The following is an 18,023-nucleotide window of genomic DNA, read 5'->3' on the forward strand; positions in this document are numbered from 1 at the left end:
CGGTTCCTATAGCAAACCATACTAAATAAAAATATCAAATCAATCTTAACAAGTAAAATCTATAAAATTGACGATTAAAGCATGAAGGAATGTGTTTGAGACTTTATCGATCTGCTTTTCTAATAGTAATGGTAGAAAAAGTTTAACTTTTGTTTTATGAACCGGGCTACAGTCCAAGTGCGCCTAGCTAGATTACCAAATTCCCTAAGTTTGTTATTATTCATAATGTGTCATTATAATAATATGACATATCAGTAACTGGAAAGAAAACTTAGTCTTGTCTTATCATGAGACGTTTTTAAATATCATTCACTCAATATAGCTTAGGACTTCAGGTCGTTTAAAAAAAAGTTTTCAGGTCGTTTCAAATAAATAGGTTTAAGTACACAATGTTTGCACGTATCTTTACACATTAATTGTTAATTAACATTACAGTATCTCTTCAAACATTTTATCAAACTCAACAGAAAGGTTGAATTTAAAGATTGGTTTTAACTAATTTTTACAGAGGTTTTTTATATTTTGCGTAATTTGTATTTCTTCTTAATCTGAATTGGAATAAGATGATGTAAAACTTAACGTACATGTTATATTGTGGTATATGCTGTCGATGTTATATAATATTTACAGTTTAGGATTATCGAATACCAAGACAATCTCTCTACGTTGTTTCACTATGAATCACAGTTGTAAAACTTTATAAGATAAAGTGCTAGTAAAAAAAGGTTAGATTCCAAACCAGATCATAATGTAACATGTGAATAAATTACCAGGTGAAATTGCTTGGGTCCTAACTAATATGCTTTATCTTACAACTTGATAATCTCAGGATGATATTGATAACATGGCGTTATATGGTGGTTGTCATGTGATCATGCTTTATGGACGGACTATTCAACAAATTCTTATCCGTTCTCAGAGAAGCTACAGATGATAACAAGACAGATGAAACCGGATCAGAGTCAGATACACTGAAAGAGACAGAACATGAGATAAATGAAGGGAATGTTGGAGATAGGGTGGATGAAGGAGACACGGTAAGGGAGACAGGCGTAAACAAGCTGGAAACTAATAATGGAGACTGCCTAACCAGCAATGGAGTATCAGAGCTGGAGGACACCAGACTGCCTACTGATCACCTCCTCCACAATACAACCAGCCCCCTCACAAACGTGTCCTCGGAAACTGAGTCTTTTAAATCTGAATCCCTTGAACTTGAATCAACTGAAAGTAGCAGTACCGATACCGATCTACTAGAGAATCCAGGACACTCGTTGGAGGAGGAGGAGGAAAAATATTGCATTGTTACACTGGATAAAGAAAGGCGGGAGCAGTATGTAGATGTGGTGCCGATAGAAGGACTGCCCTTGCCGGTGCTAGGTGACCGTCTAGTTCCCGAGTATACCCCCTCACTGCAGCACAGTCCTAGTCATGGTGTATTGCAGTTACAGAGAGACATATCCACCAGTCCCTCTCTCTTTGACAGATCTATTGAGTTTCTTAAGAGGGAGTTTGACAGTCTACGATTCAGCCTAGGTACATGTGTCCACAATCCAGCTGGATTATGTGGCTGAGCTGCTTTGGAGAAATATCATTGTTTAGTAATAATAATAATTTGGTCGACCGCAGTCGGGGAGCCGATTTCCCTGTCTAATTGCATTTCGGCCACGGTCCCTTCGGTACAGATTTCCCTGCAGTATAGTCATTGTTTAGTTGGTAGGTTATGAGAAATGTTTACTCGGTTAATGAACTGTTGAAATGTTTCAGGTACCAGACCACTGTTAACTCACACAGAATGGTTCAACTTGTTCAACTCAGACGGTCAAATGTTGGACGCTCAACAGTTCTATAACTACTTGCTGGAATGTAAGTACTGTAAGACGCCCCCTAATTACCTAATTACCGCGGCCATTGCCATCCCCCAAACGAGGGTATAATATTCATTAGGTGAGCAATCCAAACCCCGGTTTACCGCGGCTTTTACCTTCCTACTGTATAACATACAATGAGAGAGGATTGATTTGAAGCATTGCCACTATCTCTGTAACTATGTAACTTAAGTTATAGTTATAGTAACCATGGTTACACACTTTACTAATATAGATCAGATTCCTGTGAATTGCCAAGTTAAAAGTTGGATGGTTTAATAATCTGACACTTGAAGGCATTATTGGTATTTATTGGACGGTTAATGAAACTTGTGACGGTTAGTGAAAATTTTGCGCCTGTGACGTTATTCCGATTTCTGAACTTTTTCTGTCATATAATAAGACACAATGAAACTATATAAACCATAGATTTCTGTTTCATATAACTTATATTGCAACTCGATGATGGAATGGTACGAAAAGTAATCATTCGTATTTACGGTTATAGTGCTGTTTAAACCCGATTCATTTATTTATTATTTGATATTATTAATTAATATGAGTCGTCCTCTCAGATGATTGGCCAACAGAGTTGCTGCAGGAAGGTTGGAAATACTTGTTTGAGTTCTACGAGACATTCTCTAATCACAACGAAAGAGTACTGATGGATAAGAATAAGGAAAACGAGCTCAATAACTTGTTCAATACTTGGTCAGAAATACTGCAACTGGTGAGTTCAATATACCAATCATTAACTGTGTCTGAAAAATACCACTTCGGTTGTTATCGTTTTGTTCATATTTCCACGGCAAAAATCAGCTTATCGTCGGATCAACTTTCAAAATATATAACTTACTATACGAAATTGAGTCATTACTTCATAACTTTAGGTAAAAATCGAAAAATTAAGATACCTTGATAATAATAATACCTTAATTTCGTGTGATAGGCAGATTGAAAAAGATGTTATATCTTAATTGAATGACAACATTATATTACTCTCCTTAATATTTAGAACGATGAAGACGATAATGTTGATAAAGCGAGGGTACAAAAGCTGATTTACCTTATTAACAAGGATGTTCCTAGAACAGATCGGGATCATCCATTTTACATGTAAGTGTGTGCTCAGACTGGAATCGTAAGTATGCTTCCTTTGAAGGAAGCATACTTGAACCTCCTTGATTTGTCTGATCGATCATAATACTAGATATTAAAGCGAAGACCTCATGGAAAATGACAAAGTGTCGCACATGGACACAGATTAGATCAGTGCTTTCTGTAAGGCGCTGAGACAAAATAAGAATGCAATATGGCAGCCTTCCTTAAAACTTTGCGCGCGCGCGCGCAATGCAATTGCGCGGGTATATTTATTATGTATTAATTATATCAAAATTTAATATAGTCTGCTAGGCTACTGTTATTCGACTCGAACGAAGCAAAACATTCATCTTGAATTACAGCAAACGATATTATGTACTTTTTGATAAGATAAAAGTAAATGTGTGGTATATTGTGCATGGGAATCGGCTTAAATGCTGCTTAAACTTAATATTTGACAAAAATAAACATTGAATTACAGTCAAAACTGCTGAAAAGTGCGTTTCGCCTATTCAGAGCCTTTTTCTCCGGGAGTCAATACCTCAGCATACGGCATACCTTGCTATTAATATATGATATACGATTTTTTTGTACATCTCGTCGATGGAAAAAGTGAAACCCATGTCCATTTATCGGCTTAAAATTTTAATGCTGCTTAAATTAATGTTTGATGAAAGTAAACATTACCATCTTGTTCGCTGTTCTGTAATTGATAAATAAAGTTGTATTTCAGCTACATCGGGAATGGTATAATGAACATTTACATTCGATTTTTACCAACAAATTATGACCAAAATTTGCCAATTGTGGCCTTTCCTCAATTTTTTGTCGATGTCACCCCCCCCCCCCCCCGCCCGCGCAAATTGTTTTTGCCGCCCCCCCCCCCCCCCCCCCCCTTAAGTTTTTCTAATGTCCTTTAAAAATAGTGAAGGTCTGGCCTTCCGTTTTGCCCCCCAGGCCCCCCCTGGGAGCATGTTGCACCCCAAATATTCTTTGCAACACAAATCGGACATTTTTATTTGGGTCCAAAAATCCATCTATGACTAGTGACCTGGCGTTTTACGCTCTCGAATTTATGTAATATCCTATTGAAGCACATGCCAACCTATCGCGTGTTTACAACAACACAGTTTGAAAGCACATGAAATCTTTCTCTGCAAAGATCTTTCTAGCCTGGAATAAATGATTCCACGTGAGAATATGAGATACCTGAGAATATACCTTACTACAATGTATCAGAGTTGTTGCGGTGTATCATTATAATAGTAGTGTGCTGTGTAATACTGTATAAACGTTTACCAGTGTGGGGTTTGTCCATAAACCGTTAATTGTAAATGTTTCCAGCCTCTGTAGTCTGTAGCTAGCGTTTGAAAGAACATGCTTATCCTTGTCTATATATTTGAAATATCTATATCTGAAAGATCCTTCACTTCCTCGGCAGTCGGCAGCAATGACATCGTTATATTATAATAGTTTGGGCGATCTCTAGTCTATTTTGGGTAACATTGTAACATAATAACATCTGCTCACAGGTATAGCCGTCAAAGGGTCTCCCTGTCAGAGGACTAACCCAGCTTGTATTGAGATTCTTTTGAGTTATTGCAGAGAAATGACAGTATGCCAGAACACAAGACCGGTGTGTCTCAATGAAATCGTCTGCAATTATGTTTGTCTTGTAGGAATATATTGCAAAGAAAGCACTGTGAAGCTAGGACAACAGTCCCCGATCAAGACCGTATCTTTTAACAGTAGGTACAGATGTAACACCATAGCAACACCATGGTACTGGTATTACTCCATGATAAAACCATGGAAAAAAATAGAAACGCGAATATAACACCGTGGTAACACCATGGAAACAACACAGCTACACCATGATAACACCATAGTAACACCACTGTAAACTTGATCTTTCAGCTCTAGTCCTGAAAACTCAGATGTGTTGAGGGACCTTCTTGTGACCTTCTGTTTCACCAACCCAGGTTTGTGTCTTTGTGTGTTTGTGTGTTTGTGTGTTTGTGTGTTTGTGTGTTGTGTGTTGTGTTCGTGTGTTTGTGTGTTTGTGTGTTTGTGTGTTGTGTTCGTGTGTTTGTGTGTTGTGTTTGTGTGTTTGTGTGTTTGTGTGTTTGTGTGTTGTGTTCGTGTGTTTGTGTGTTTGTGTGTTTGTGTGTTGTGTTCGTGTGTTTGTGTGTTGTGTTTGTGTGTTTGTGTGTTTGTGTGTTTGTGTGTTGTGTTCGTGTGTTTGTGTGTTGTGTTCGTGTGTTTGTGTGTTTGTGTGTTTGTGTGTTTGTGTGTTGTGTGTTGTGTGTTTGTGTGTTGTGTTTGTGTGTTTGTGTGTTTGTGTGTTGTGTGTTGTGTTCGTGTGTTTGTGTGTTGTGTTCGTGTGTTTGTGTGTTGTGTTTGTGTGTTTGTGTGTTGTGTTTGTGTGTTGTGTGTTGTGTTCGTGTGTTTGGTCGTCAGGGCACGAATCACTGTTGATGAAGATTGCTGGAACACAGATCTACAAAAAATACATTTTTTGATTTATCCTCCCATATCTTCTTCTCATAACATGATTTTTACCTTTTAGCGTATTTAGAAAAGTTTGAGATAATAACAATCTCACTGTGCAGATATAGGGTACGTGCAGGGCATGAACGAGGTGCTGAGCATGTTTCTAGTGACGGTAGACGACAAGGTGGCTGCTTATTGGGGCTTCTCTAACTACGTCCTCAGGAACAAGCTCTTCTTTAACTCGACCGGGCTCATGGCCAAACTCAGTAAGTTTATTGGCTCATGGCCAAACTCAGTAAGTTTATTGGCTCATGGCCAAACTCAGTAAGTTTATTGGCTCATGGCCAAACTCAGTAAGTTTATTACTCTTATCAAGATATTACTATTGATCTGTATTGACCGGGCTCATGGCCAAACTCAGTGAGTATATTACTCTTAACTCGACCGGGCTCATGGCCAAACTCAGTAAGTTTATTACTCTTATCAAGATATTACTGTTGGTCTGTATTGACCGGGCTCATGGCCAAACTCAGTAAGTTTAATACTCTTATCAAGAAATTACTGTTGATATGTATTTGGAGTATTTAATAACGTCCTATTGCAATTACATGCGTAGGGACTAGGGGACAAGAGTCCAGGACACATGTGTGGTGTGTACTAACAATGAAGCAGTCTTAACATACTTTGCGGCACGATTTTTATGATTCATCGACATTTTTAAGTTATTATTTGATAAAACACAATGATACATCAAAGTTAATCAAAACTAAAAACTACATTTTATAGAACAACACTACTAAAAAGCATCTAAAAATTCATTGATTAGTTACTATTACTATCTAATTCGTAATGTATTTGTAAGCAAATTACTAAAAATAAATCATCACATAAATATCATATTAGTATTCCTGAAAGCTCCTGAAGGGTTGTTTAAAATATATCTAGTAGTAGATGGTGGTGAACTAAATTTGTGATTCTGGTTTTTGATCGTTCAATATTGGTTCAGCTGATTGTTAAATCCTTATCTCGCGTCAGAAAACAAACTTCACAACAGTATCTAGATATTATACTACATGACGTTATCATTTTGCTTACTGAAAATGCCAGAAACTGTTAACTTATTCGTGTTTACTAGTCTCGTTTACTGGGTAGTTATAACCCAGTCGCCGGGCAGAGTAACACAGTTTATATAATATTTAATATTTAACATATAAAGATATATAATATATAATGTTAAAAGTTATACCATATTCTTGTAACAAGATACCGCGCCCCGGCAGTATAAAAGTTGGCATATTTTAAGTGTGTCGAGACGGGCATCTTAATTAATAGGATTCATGGCTGATACACTTGATGGTACTGTCAAAGAAGTCGTTTGGGAGGTTCAATTCTTGAACCATTAGGAAATTCCATTTTAGGAAAATATAACCGTCTTTTTATGCCGATAAAGTTTCCGATTTAATGAAGTCTGGCGTTAAAACTGGTATAATGTCCGGGTTTCTTGAGGGTTTCTTGAGTGAGGCATTCGTGGGGCTACAAAAAGCCCTGATTAAATAATTTAACTGATTCGTAAATTTGATATAAATTTAAATAAAAATCGATATTAAATTAAACCGAAGTTGCACTAACTCATTCATTTTACCTCACCTCACCAGTAATCATGTCCCTGATAACTTTTAAATACAAGTATGAATATTTTTATTATTTAAATCTAAAATTAAAATACATTTTCTAAATATTAGAGTACCCTAAACAGTTTTGAAAAGTTTTGATCACATCAAAATATCTGTATTCGATGTAATTGATCTGCTTGGTAATAATATGAATGTTTACCATCAACCCTATTTTCGTTTGAATGGTTAATGATAAAAAATATTCATCATCAGATACAAAATTATAATACAATTCGTAAAGATAATTAACCCCAACAACAAAGAGTTTCATATCTAATCTGCAGGGTGTTTCAAAACTCTTCTCCAAATTTGAAATTTTAATTCTTGGATTTACGAAGGAGCAGATTGGTTGTAATCAGTTCAAAGATGCTTGTTATGTTAGATCCCACAATTTAGGTTTTGGCAGCAAAGACGGATTAAAACATCATTTTTCACAATTTTTTATTTCGCCAAACTTTGGGTCGAAAAATTGTGAATTTTGAGCGGCATTCGATATCTGAAAACGAGTCTTGCAACACCCTGTAATTAATTTTTTTTCTACGTTTGATCTTGTAGTTTTTTAATCTTTTATTTATTAGTTTTATGTATTAATTTTAAGCAGTCTTTAATTCGCAACAGGCTCGTTAACGGTAACTATACATTTTCATTAAATTATTCGCACAAAAAGGAAATCCAAAACCATCGAAACATTTACTAAACCTATTCTATCGCATTTATGTTAATATGCTAAATTACCTATAACATGCAAGTGCTTTAAAAACCTAACAATCATCAGAACAAAAAACGAAATACTAGATAAAAAGGAAATAATATCTACCAAAACACTAGACAACATTACACGTGACTCCCTTATCCCCATGACAACATTACACGTGACTCCCTTATCACCATGACAACATCACTCCACATCACTCTCTTCGTAGTCGCCGGTAGATCCGCCGCGTGGGGGAGGAGTGTAAGCGACCATTAGACCAGGTGCGCGTGGGGTGAAGCTCAGGGTGGGGTTAACCACGCGGGGGGAGGTGTGTCCCTGGTAGAGTCTGTTCTTGTTGATGTACGTGACTACCTTGTTAGAGAGGAGGTACCGGGTACTGAGACCACGTGCTGTGAGACTCCTTATCTCTGTAGAGCTCACCTGGGGGGTTCAACTTTAATAGTGGTTCTGAACCTAACCACTGACAAAACTAATACATAGTACTGTTTATAATGATGTAAACTGTTAATGATGAAAAGTGTGTTGTTATTTGACACAGCAATTAGTCTCACCTCACAATGTACGGTACTGGGTACCAGGTGGATGTACTGCCTGTAATGCTCCGGGAACTCCTGCAGTACCTCCTCTACATCGTACCCTCTCCGCATGTGTACTAATAAACCATACCTCTTCACTATAAACTCCACATCTATCGGGGCCCAACACTCTGCAGACAAGAAGTGTATGATATTATGCACAGACAATGTGTTATTGGTTAGTCGTTATTATTTCAGGGGATTTGGTAAATTATCTTGCAATATCAGTAGGGGGGAGCCAAGTGGATATTTGTAGATATTTGGATAATGTCATCCACTTTTTTCGTGAATTATCCATTACAATAATCTACAAATATCTACATTTATCTACAAAAAATTTATATCTCAAATATGTGCCCAGAAATTCTACTGAATTTTTGGAGATAAATGTATAAATTTGTAGAATTTGTAGAATTTTCGTGAATTATCCATTGACAATAATCTACAAATATCTACATTTATCTACAAAAAATGTAATCTCAAATATGTGCCCAGAAATTCTACTGAATTTTTGGAGATAAATGTATAAATTTGTAGAATGTCATCCACTTTTTTCGTGGATTATCCATTCTACATTAATCTACAAATATCTACAAATATCCACTTGGCTCCCCCCCCCCCCTCAGTAGGTAGTCGTCTGATGGATTATGGTTAAATTTGATCGTAAAATTTGAATTTTGTCTTATATATGAGCAATAAACATGGTAAGATTGCAACAAATCACTCAAACAAACTCGTTATCACAAACAGAAATATGGCAATACCACAGAACAATAATAACTTTCCATCGTAATTTACTAAATATCAAACATCAATAATAAAACCCTGCAAACCCGGATCCGCCATCTTCTTGAGCATATCAATACCACACACAAGCATGACCCTAACCCCGGCTCCGTAGATCTGCCTACACGCTCGCTCACTTTCAAGGAGCACCTCGGAAGTGCACCTCCACCCTGGCTGGTTCACCTCCCAGTCCCACAGCTGAACCCACTTGTCTTCCTGAGGATGGGGTAGTTTTAGTTTCCACCTTCACGGCTACTTTCATCATACTTGATTTTGGGAAAAGCAGATTTGGAAGATTTAGACGTATCCACGTCTTCTGGCCTTCATTACAGTTCGTGTATCACAGTTTTAAAAGGAAAATTTTATGTGAAGTAAAACCCGAACATATTACATTTCTCCTACTTAGTCCTAGTGTGCAAGGAAAATAGTTTTGAAATCAAAAGAAAAGTTTGGGAAATGTTACTCCCGATAAAAAGTAACCTGTTCACTTAGAGTGAGTCGTATCATCTTGATACGGTGTTTAGCGGAGATAAGAGTGTCCTTCTGTCTGCTGTATTCGTCATGAGCTGGTGATATTAGACCACCTACCACACTTACTCCTGATGGAAAGGAACATTGATACAATAAACCAACCTAGACCAACTAAACCTGGACCAACTAAACCTGGACCAACTTAACCTGAACCAACCAAACCTAGACCAACTAAACCTGGACCAACTTAACCTGAACCAACTAAACCTCGACAAACTTAACCTGAACCAACTTAACCTGGACCAACTTAACCTGAACCAACTAAACCTGGGCCAACTTAACCTGAACCAACTAAACCTGGACCAACTTAACCTGAACCAACTAAACCTGGACCAACTTTACCTGAACCAACTAAACCTGGACCAACATAACCTGAACCAACTAAACCTGGACCAACTTAACCTGAACCAACTAAACCGGGTCCTACTAAACTTGGTCCTGCTAAATCTGGACCAACTTAACCTGGACCAACTTAACCTGAACCAACTAAACCTGGTCCTACCAAATCTGGACCAACTTAACCTGGACCAACTTAACCTGAACCAACTAAACCTGGACCAACTTAACCTGAACCAACTAAACCGGGTCCTACTAAACTTGGTCCTACTAAATCTGGACCAACTTAACCTGGACCAACTTAACCTGAACCAACTAAACCTGGTCCTACCAAATCTGGACCAACTTAACCTGGACCAACTTAACCTGAACCAACTAAACCTGGACCAACTTAACCTGAACCAACTAAACCGGGTCCTACTAAACTTGGTCCTACTAAATCTGGAGTAATTAGCAACTAAACCTGAACCAACTTAATAACCTGGACCGACGTTACTTGACCAACAAATGAAAACTTTGACTAGGTGATCGTAAGTTTGTTAATAACATGTATTTCCCATGCGACCCCTGCCATGTGTACACTGTACACTGTACACTGTACAATGTACACTGTACAGTATGTATGGAAAATATTGGCACGTTCAATTTCAAACCAACTGGGCTGGTTGCCAAGAATTTAATTAAACCATGATTTAGGGAACCGCTAAATTTAATATAGCCCAAAAATTCAGGTTCAGTCGAGCCTATTAGTATGAGTTTAATAAAGAGTCTAGCCTGATTTAGCAGTTATCTGATCTTTAGCCATCTCCAGAACCCTCAGGTGAGTGAAAGTTAGCGGGTTAAAGGATCCACAGAGTATTAGCACTACCTGACTCCTCCGTCTTTCTGCCATGGTAACTGTAGAAGTAAAGTAGTTGCTATGGTTACTTATCTAGTTGCCATGGTTACTTATTTAGTTGCCATGGTCACGTCTTATGCTCTTATGTAGTTGCCATGGCTACTTAATTATTTAGTTGCCGTTGGGCATTAGAGACTTTAAAAAGGTTGCTTCTCTGGTTTCCGTGTTAATTGGTTACTCCAAATTCCCACGGTGCTTCAAGCTTGCATGTTAATTACTTGATGGACGCCTTTAATACTTAATCACCCGCCTCCTTTCATATGACTTTACTGCATATCCTTTTCATAATGAGATCCAAAAAAGGGTTTTAATCAAAAATCGGGGGGGGGGGGGGGGGGCTAAAAAGCGTGATCAGACTCTAAAGATCAAATCAGCCCCAAATGGTAGTGATGTTAGTGGAGATAGGAGAGCAGTAAGAAAGATTCAGAATAGCATTTCTAAGAGACTTGTGCAAATAAATAACATGAAGGCTGACGCTCTAGCAGAAGAAATAAATAACACTGACGATGCTAGAAAGATGTTTGAAGCTTCAAGATCTTTAGCTGGAATAAAAAAGTCGGGTAACATAGTGGTCAATGATATCAACAACAACCCTATTGGTACTGATTTAGGGAAAGCAAACACAGCGAAATCTTTCTTCGAAAAACAACTAACAGAAGGAGTTGAAGCTGGCCTGCAACCTTTTACCTGCGATCCAAAACCACTTGATAACCCCATTACACCAGTTGAAGTTGAACTTGCTGCAAGTAAACTCAAATCAAACCGTGCCAGTGGTCCAGATAATCTCCAGAATGAGTTGATAAAGTACGCCCATCCAATCACTTTTGAGAAGTATGCTGAGGCAATTAACGAGTCATTTAGTGGGAACAAATACATAAGTTCAATAGGACAAGGTATTGTGACTCCTCTACAGAAGCCCGGTAAACCTAAAGGTCCCCTCACAAGCCTTAGACCACTTACACTGTTAAACGGATCAAGGAAGATGCTCACTCAAATTGCCTTAAAACGGGTTGAGAGTAGAATTGACAACTACACCATGCCATGGCAGAGTGCTTACAAGAGAGGTAGGAGCTGCTCTGACATTGTGTGGGCTCAGAGAATGCTAATATCTGTTGTGATGAGGAAGAAATGGACATTTAGCAAAATGGGTATTGATATGAGTAGAGCTTTTGATACCGTGAAAAGGGACACTATCATCAATGTTTTGAAGGATGCTGGTTGTTCGGAGGACGACATTCGCTTAGTTCAATACCTTCTATCGAATACTCTCCTTAGAGTTCGTGTTAACTCCTCACTGTCGGAAGAGTTTGAAAGTTTACTCGGAGCCTTTCAAGGTGACAGTTTATCTGGAAAGCTATTCACACTTATTCTTGCAGCAGCCTTACACCACCTCAGAGCTGTATCTGGGAGACCAAACCCACCAGTATCAGAACTAGGTTTTCCAACTGAGTGGGAATATTCAGACGATTGTGACTTTGCTGACGAGGACATCGAGAAACTGAGAATTTTCCTTCCTACAGTGAAGGAGATTCTCAAAGACTGGAACCTCCAAGTAAATGAAAGTAAAACTGAATTCAGTACCTTCTACCTGGCGAAAAAATCTGATAAAGACACAAACGGTCAGCCATTAGCTAATAACGAACCATGGCGAAGTAACAAGTCACTAGGTTCCTTACTCTGTACTGAGAAGGACATTCAAAGAAGGAGAATCCTAGCTGAGATTGCTTTTAAGAACTTTGGAAAAGTATGGTTGTCCGGTAAGAAAATTTCCCTTGAAAGAAAGCTGAGGTTATATGATGCTCAAGTTGTATCTGTATTGATTTACAACTCAAATAGTTGGAGTCCTAAGAAAGCAACCATGGAGAAAATGGACACACTCCATCGTAGACACCTCAGGTCCATTTTAAACATCAAATGGCCTAAAGGTATGATAAGCAACAAAGCATTGTATGAAAGGTGCAAAGTTGAAAAGTTATCCAAGCGTATTGAACACCAGCGGTGGAAGATGTTTGGACACATTCTCAGGAGTATGGAGAACACCCCAGCCCAAACGGCTCTCTCTTTTGCTATTGAATCAGATAATTTATTCATTGGTAGATTGGGGAGACCTAGAATGAACTTGTTATCGGTTTTAAGAAGTGATTTAAGTAGTAGAAATTTGCAAATGGACAACTTGCATGAATTGAACGAAATTAGAGATATAGCTGCATGCAACAGATGTTGGGAAAATCTTTTTCAAGGGTACAGTTTACCGCATTAAGGTATTTTTAAGAATCATTTTTGTCGGTAAGATCCTGTTTTATAATAATATAATAAAGTATATCCCCGGGTCAAAATCGGAAAAAATCCTACATTTTAATATACTTTAATATATTATATATATAATAAGATTTACATGATGAACTATATTTTTCACTCAGATTCGCAAGATAAGCCTGTTTTAGGACTAGTACATGAACTTCCATCCAGATTGGTCAAAAATTGTCTGAGCTATGAGCTTAAAAAATATGCCCATATTTGGGCATACGCTTTTGCCCAAATTCGCTTTTGCCCAAATTCGATAAAAGTTTAATATTTTTTAATGAGACTAACTCTATGTGAAAGATATAACTCAGTGTTTGTTGAATATAGTGGATACTAAGTAAAAAGACCTCCATGAACAAAATTGGGAAAATTGCACATAATATCTCGGTTCGGAATACTATCCAAAATGACTTCATTAAAATTGAAATAACTCCATCAGTTTTCAATATTTTTTCAAGAACTTTTTGGAATCGATTAAGAATTGCATTTCAAGCTTATTTTGAGCAACAATTTTTGATGTAGGCCTCCAAGGAGATAGGGATATATTAAAGTATATTGTAGGTATATTAAAGTATATTAAAGTATATCCCGGGGTCAAAATCGGGAAAAATCCTACATTTTAATATACTTTAATATGGTTGCCCCCCCCCCAAATCATAGTCTAGCTGGGTTTTGATAGGTCGATGCTAGAAGCCTGTTGGTTTATCACTGCCACTTCCACGTATCAAAAATAATATGGTTTACCTCCCCACAAACAACCTTATCTGTTTATCACCAATATTAGGAAGTATTAGGTAGTCGCCCAACCCTCCAAAACAAATAACTAATTTCAGTTTCTTTCAGATGGAGTAGCTGAACTTCTTAATATCCACGATCCGGAATTGTACAATAAACTGAAGTTCCTAGACTGCTCTAACATGCTCTTCTGTCAAAGGTAAGTTTTTTCAAGAGCCCAGGAAGCAGTGTTGACCGTGGCGTAAATGTTAGTTCGTTGGGAAAATGAACTAGCGACGGCGGCGAACAGCGGCGTGACCAATTATTTTGATAATATACTTTAAGATGAGTCATTTAAAATTTTGTGCATCATCAAAGTTCTAGAACATAAGTTGCTTATCAATGTCAATACTTCAATAGTCCGAAAGCAGAAACTGATCACTGATGGATCATTATATTAAAACTAAAGTCAGAAAGTTAATCTAGTTCATTTCTCCGCACTATTGTTGTATAATCGATGTAAGTTCAGATTATAGCACAAATACTATATTTTATTCATTATATTAATATTGATCTTATGGCGTCTGACAAAAACTCGGTGTCAGCGGTATTCAGCGGCCGACTAGTTATGCCTAGTTAGTTACCCATAATTAACTGTAGTTACCCCTACTTACCTCTGGTTACCCCTATACTAGTCACCCCTAGTTGCCCCTAGTTACCCCTAGTTACTCCTAGTTGCCCCTAGTTACCCCTAGTTACCCCTAGGCCCTAGTTGCTAGTGGCATAATGATAAAATTAACTTCGTCTGAGTGGTGTCCACTGTCCACACATACTTATTCAAAATAAGTAAACTCTCGGAGTTATAGCAACTTAAGTTCTACTGATCTACCTTAAAGACTTCACAAATTTAATTATCGAAAGTGAAAATTAAAAGAGGCCACTTTTTATGTTTGGTTGACATTAAATGACATTGGTAACGAAATTGATTTGACCATATTACTGAGTTCTGACTCTGTCGAGAGTTACAAATCTTGCGGTATATACGATTGAACATTTTTTGGCTGGGTCAAATGCTTTTATGGCTTTTTATCAGTATGAAGAAATAAAATATTGGCCAAGGAATAAGAACTTTAGGTCCCGAAATTTGGACCCCCAAGTGGCGTAAATCGCGAGATAAATAAATAAATAAATATCGTTGTCTATAATTGTTACCAGCTTAGACCTTAGAGTTAGACGGGTTCCTGTTAGTTGTATATAATGCTTTTATGGCATTTTAGCAGTATTAATGAATAAAACATTACCCAATGAATAAATATTAAATACCTAAATTTCTAGTTATCAATATCATTATATAATATAAAGCGAACAAGTGCGACAATTGATATAATTTTGAATTTTTAAAAGGCTTTTAAAATACTATTTTACATTAAATCGCGATTAAATCGTAACATCATCAAACAAATAATTATTAATGGCAAATTCGGGTAAAACCAAAATGAAAAACTCGTGTATGCAACCACCGGGTCATTGTTGTAGAAGTGTGATACTGCGTAAACCACATGTTAATGAAAAAGTGATAATGATATGAATTAGCAATTAATAAACTCAATTAACCAAGTTATCACAGTATTATCACCGCCTTGTCAGTACAGACGAGTGACCAAACTGTTGACCGAATTGACGGGTTAACTACAGCACAATTACACTATTAATTTGATTAATAAAACACACACAGTTCACCCACAACTTCCTCCTTACCTCCCTACTCGGGTATTCAGCAGATAATGGATTTAATTGCACTTAAGAGAAATATTCATAGGGGTACAAATTAACGGCGGGCGGAATAATAGTGATCCGAAAATATGGAGATTTTGTTTGGAAATCCCCCAATATTGTTATTACTACTATTGGAATGATTATTATCAAAATTGAACAGAATTGCGTACAGGTTGTCCTCAAAAAAGAAATTTATTCGATTCTTCTTTCTGTAATCCATTTTTCAGGTGGATTCTCCTCGCATTTAAGAGGGAAAGCAAAACATTTGATATGGCGACGAAGATATTCACAACCATCAACTCCCTTAAACCGACCCATTACATACAGTTGCAAGGTGAGGACTATTATTTACTTCTTTCCACTATTATTCACTATTATCCACTACTATTATTATCCACTATCATTATCCACTATTATTATTATCCACTATTATTATCCACTACTATTATCCACTACTATTATTATCCACTATTATTATCCACTATTATTATTATCCACTATTATTATCCACTACTATTATTATCCACTACTATTATTATCCACTACTATTATTATCCACTATTATTATCCACTACTATTATTATCCACTACTATTATTATCCACTATTATTATCCACTTTTATTATCCACTACTATTATTATCCACTACTATTATTATCCACTACTATTATTATCCACTACTATTATTATCCACTATTATTATCCACCATTATCTTTAACCACTCCCCCAGGACTGGGTAAGTGTGAGCTGCTCTCGCTGGACATGTTCCTGGTAATAGCTATCCTAGTTTCCTCTCGCTCTACTCTCCTCTCCTTCACCGACCAGACTGATGTGTACCAGTGGACAGGCAAACTCAAGTTGTCTGATATGTCAGCTATCTGCCATGCTCGCCAGGTTCGTTCCATCACTTAGCAGTTAGTTTTAATACTTTCAACACTACTATATAACAAATAATTTGAGCTAATGATGTAATCTTACGAAGTATACACTACATTTGCGTGTTTCACTGTCTAGCCCACCAACCATAATCACTTAGCACTATCATTTGACCCTTTTAGTCAATTCTCTCATTTTAATTGTACTGTACTTAAATTTATCTCTCGATCGCGATAATTGAAATTTAACTCTATAATTTAAAGCATGTAGCAATGTGGTACTATGCAGCATCCACCTCTATCACTCAACGTTATTCATTATTTTATTAAAGTTTACCAGCACCATTTATTCACTGACGTCTTACGACCATCTCCCTGTTAAACTAGTCGGTACTCGGTTAGGTAGTTTGTATCTGCCACTATTAACTAATAACTACTTAAACCACTGGTTTATTTTCTGAGGAAGAGCAGGAGTGTGCTTTAATATTTATACCCACAGATGTACGAGGAATGGGCGAGCCGCACCTGGTAAACGATCCTTTAAATCCTGAGAATAATAAACCTGACAAATAGTATTTATAATCTGACAGGTGAACCTTTAATTCTGCCTCAGTGGGCTCTTCTCAAATTAATAGGGAAGTCTTTATAATTATAGCATAGGTAAAGAATAGTTTTTAAATAGATTTTATACAACTTTTCATAGCTAAGGATTATTTTGGACAAGACGTGTAAATGTTATTACTTGAACCCTTGAACGGTATTGAACGGTATTCAGTCGAATAGGCAAAAATGAAAAATGTACCAATTAATCATTAACATTATCGTTTTTAATTAAAATTAAATATTAAAATTAAATAACATCAATAAGGTTCTTAGAAACCTTACCACAGTATGCCCATTGTACATCCCGGTTTATTTAAAAGGGCTCCATAGTTCAATGTGACCATGTTTATTGTATGTAATGAGCTGATTTAATGTTTCAGAGTTACTATTTTCTTTACAATTTGAGCAGAATGTTCGGAAATCGTTGTGGTTCTGGGCTGGCCCCTTTTTTGTGTGTTTTATGATTTGAAATTTGAATGATCATAGCTACCCCAGATTGTGTATTTGTTGATTTTGACGAATTCTCTTTTAATTTTGATTTGAAATGGGCATGTGATTTATATATAATGATATATGTAGATATTTCTTATTACTGTGATTACTAACTGCACGTTAAAAAAGAAAAGAAACTTTTTGAACTTTGTATGTTATCGCTATGAAAATCCACATTCTTGATTTGCAATCTAAAACTTTTGAATTGATAATAAGTGTTTTACTATGCTATGAAGTGACAATTTCCTTCATACTAGTTAATATGAAATTTACAATTTGCTT

The 18,023-nt window shown here is 36.8% G+C and overlaps 2 protein-coding genes across 2 annotated transcripts; one reads left to right on the top strand and one right to left on the bottom strand.

Moving 5' to 3' along the window:
- The first annotated feature begins 819 nt into the window (after positions 1 to 819).
- Positions 820 to 18,010, top strand: LOC134812037 (TBC1 domain family member 17-like). The gene is made up of 10 exons (XM_063819224.1): positions 820 to 1,536; positions 1,768 to 1,866; positions 2,444 to 2,598; positions 2,884 to 2,984; positions 4,887 to 4,951; positions 5,582 to 5,728; positions 14,124 to 14,214; positions 15,998 to 16,104; positions 16,502 to 16,665; positions 17,146 to 18,010. The coding sequence occupies exons 1-10, from the start codon at positions 882 to 884 to the stop codon at positions 17,176 to 17,178; spliced, it is 1,617 nt and encodes a 538-aa protein (XP_063675294.1). The 5' UTR covers positions 820 to 881; the 3' UTR covers positions 17,179 to 18,010.
- On the bottom strand, positions 8,034 to 11,024 carry LOC134811993 (uncharacterized). Its single transcript, XM_063819167.1, has 5 exons — positions 10,853 to 11,024; positions 9,692 to 9,810; positions 9,259 to 9,427; positions 8,402 to 8,556; positions 8,034 to 8,270 (listed from the first exon to the last, which is right to left on the bottom strand). Exons 1-5 carry the CDS (start codon positions 10,968 to 10,970, stop codon positions 8,034 to 8,036), a joined length of 798 nt encoding a protein of 265 aa, XP_063675237.1. The 5' UTR covers positions 10,971 to 11,024.
- Positions 18,011 to 18,023: the final 13 nt, after the last annotated feature.

This window comes from Bolinopsis microptera, chromosome 2, assembly GCF_026151205.1.
Source record: "Bolinopsis microptera isolate Bmic1 chromosome 2, MBARI_Bmic_1.0, whole genome shotgun sequence".
Classification (NCBI taxonomy): Eukaryota; Metazoa; Ctenophora; class Tentaculata; order Lobata; family Bolinopsidae; genus Bolinopsis; species Bolinopsis microptera.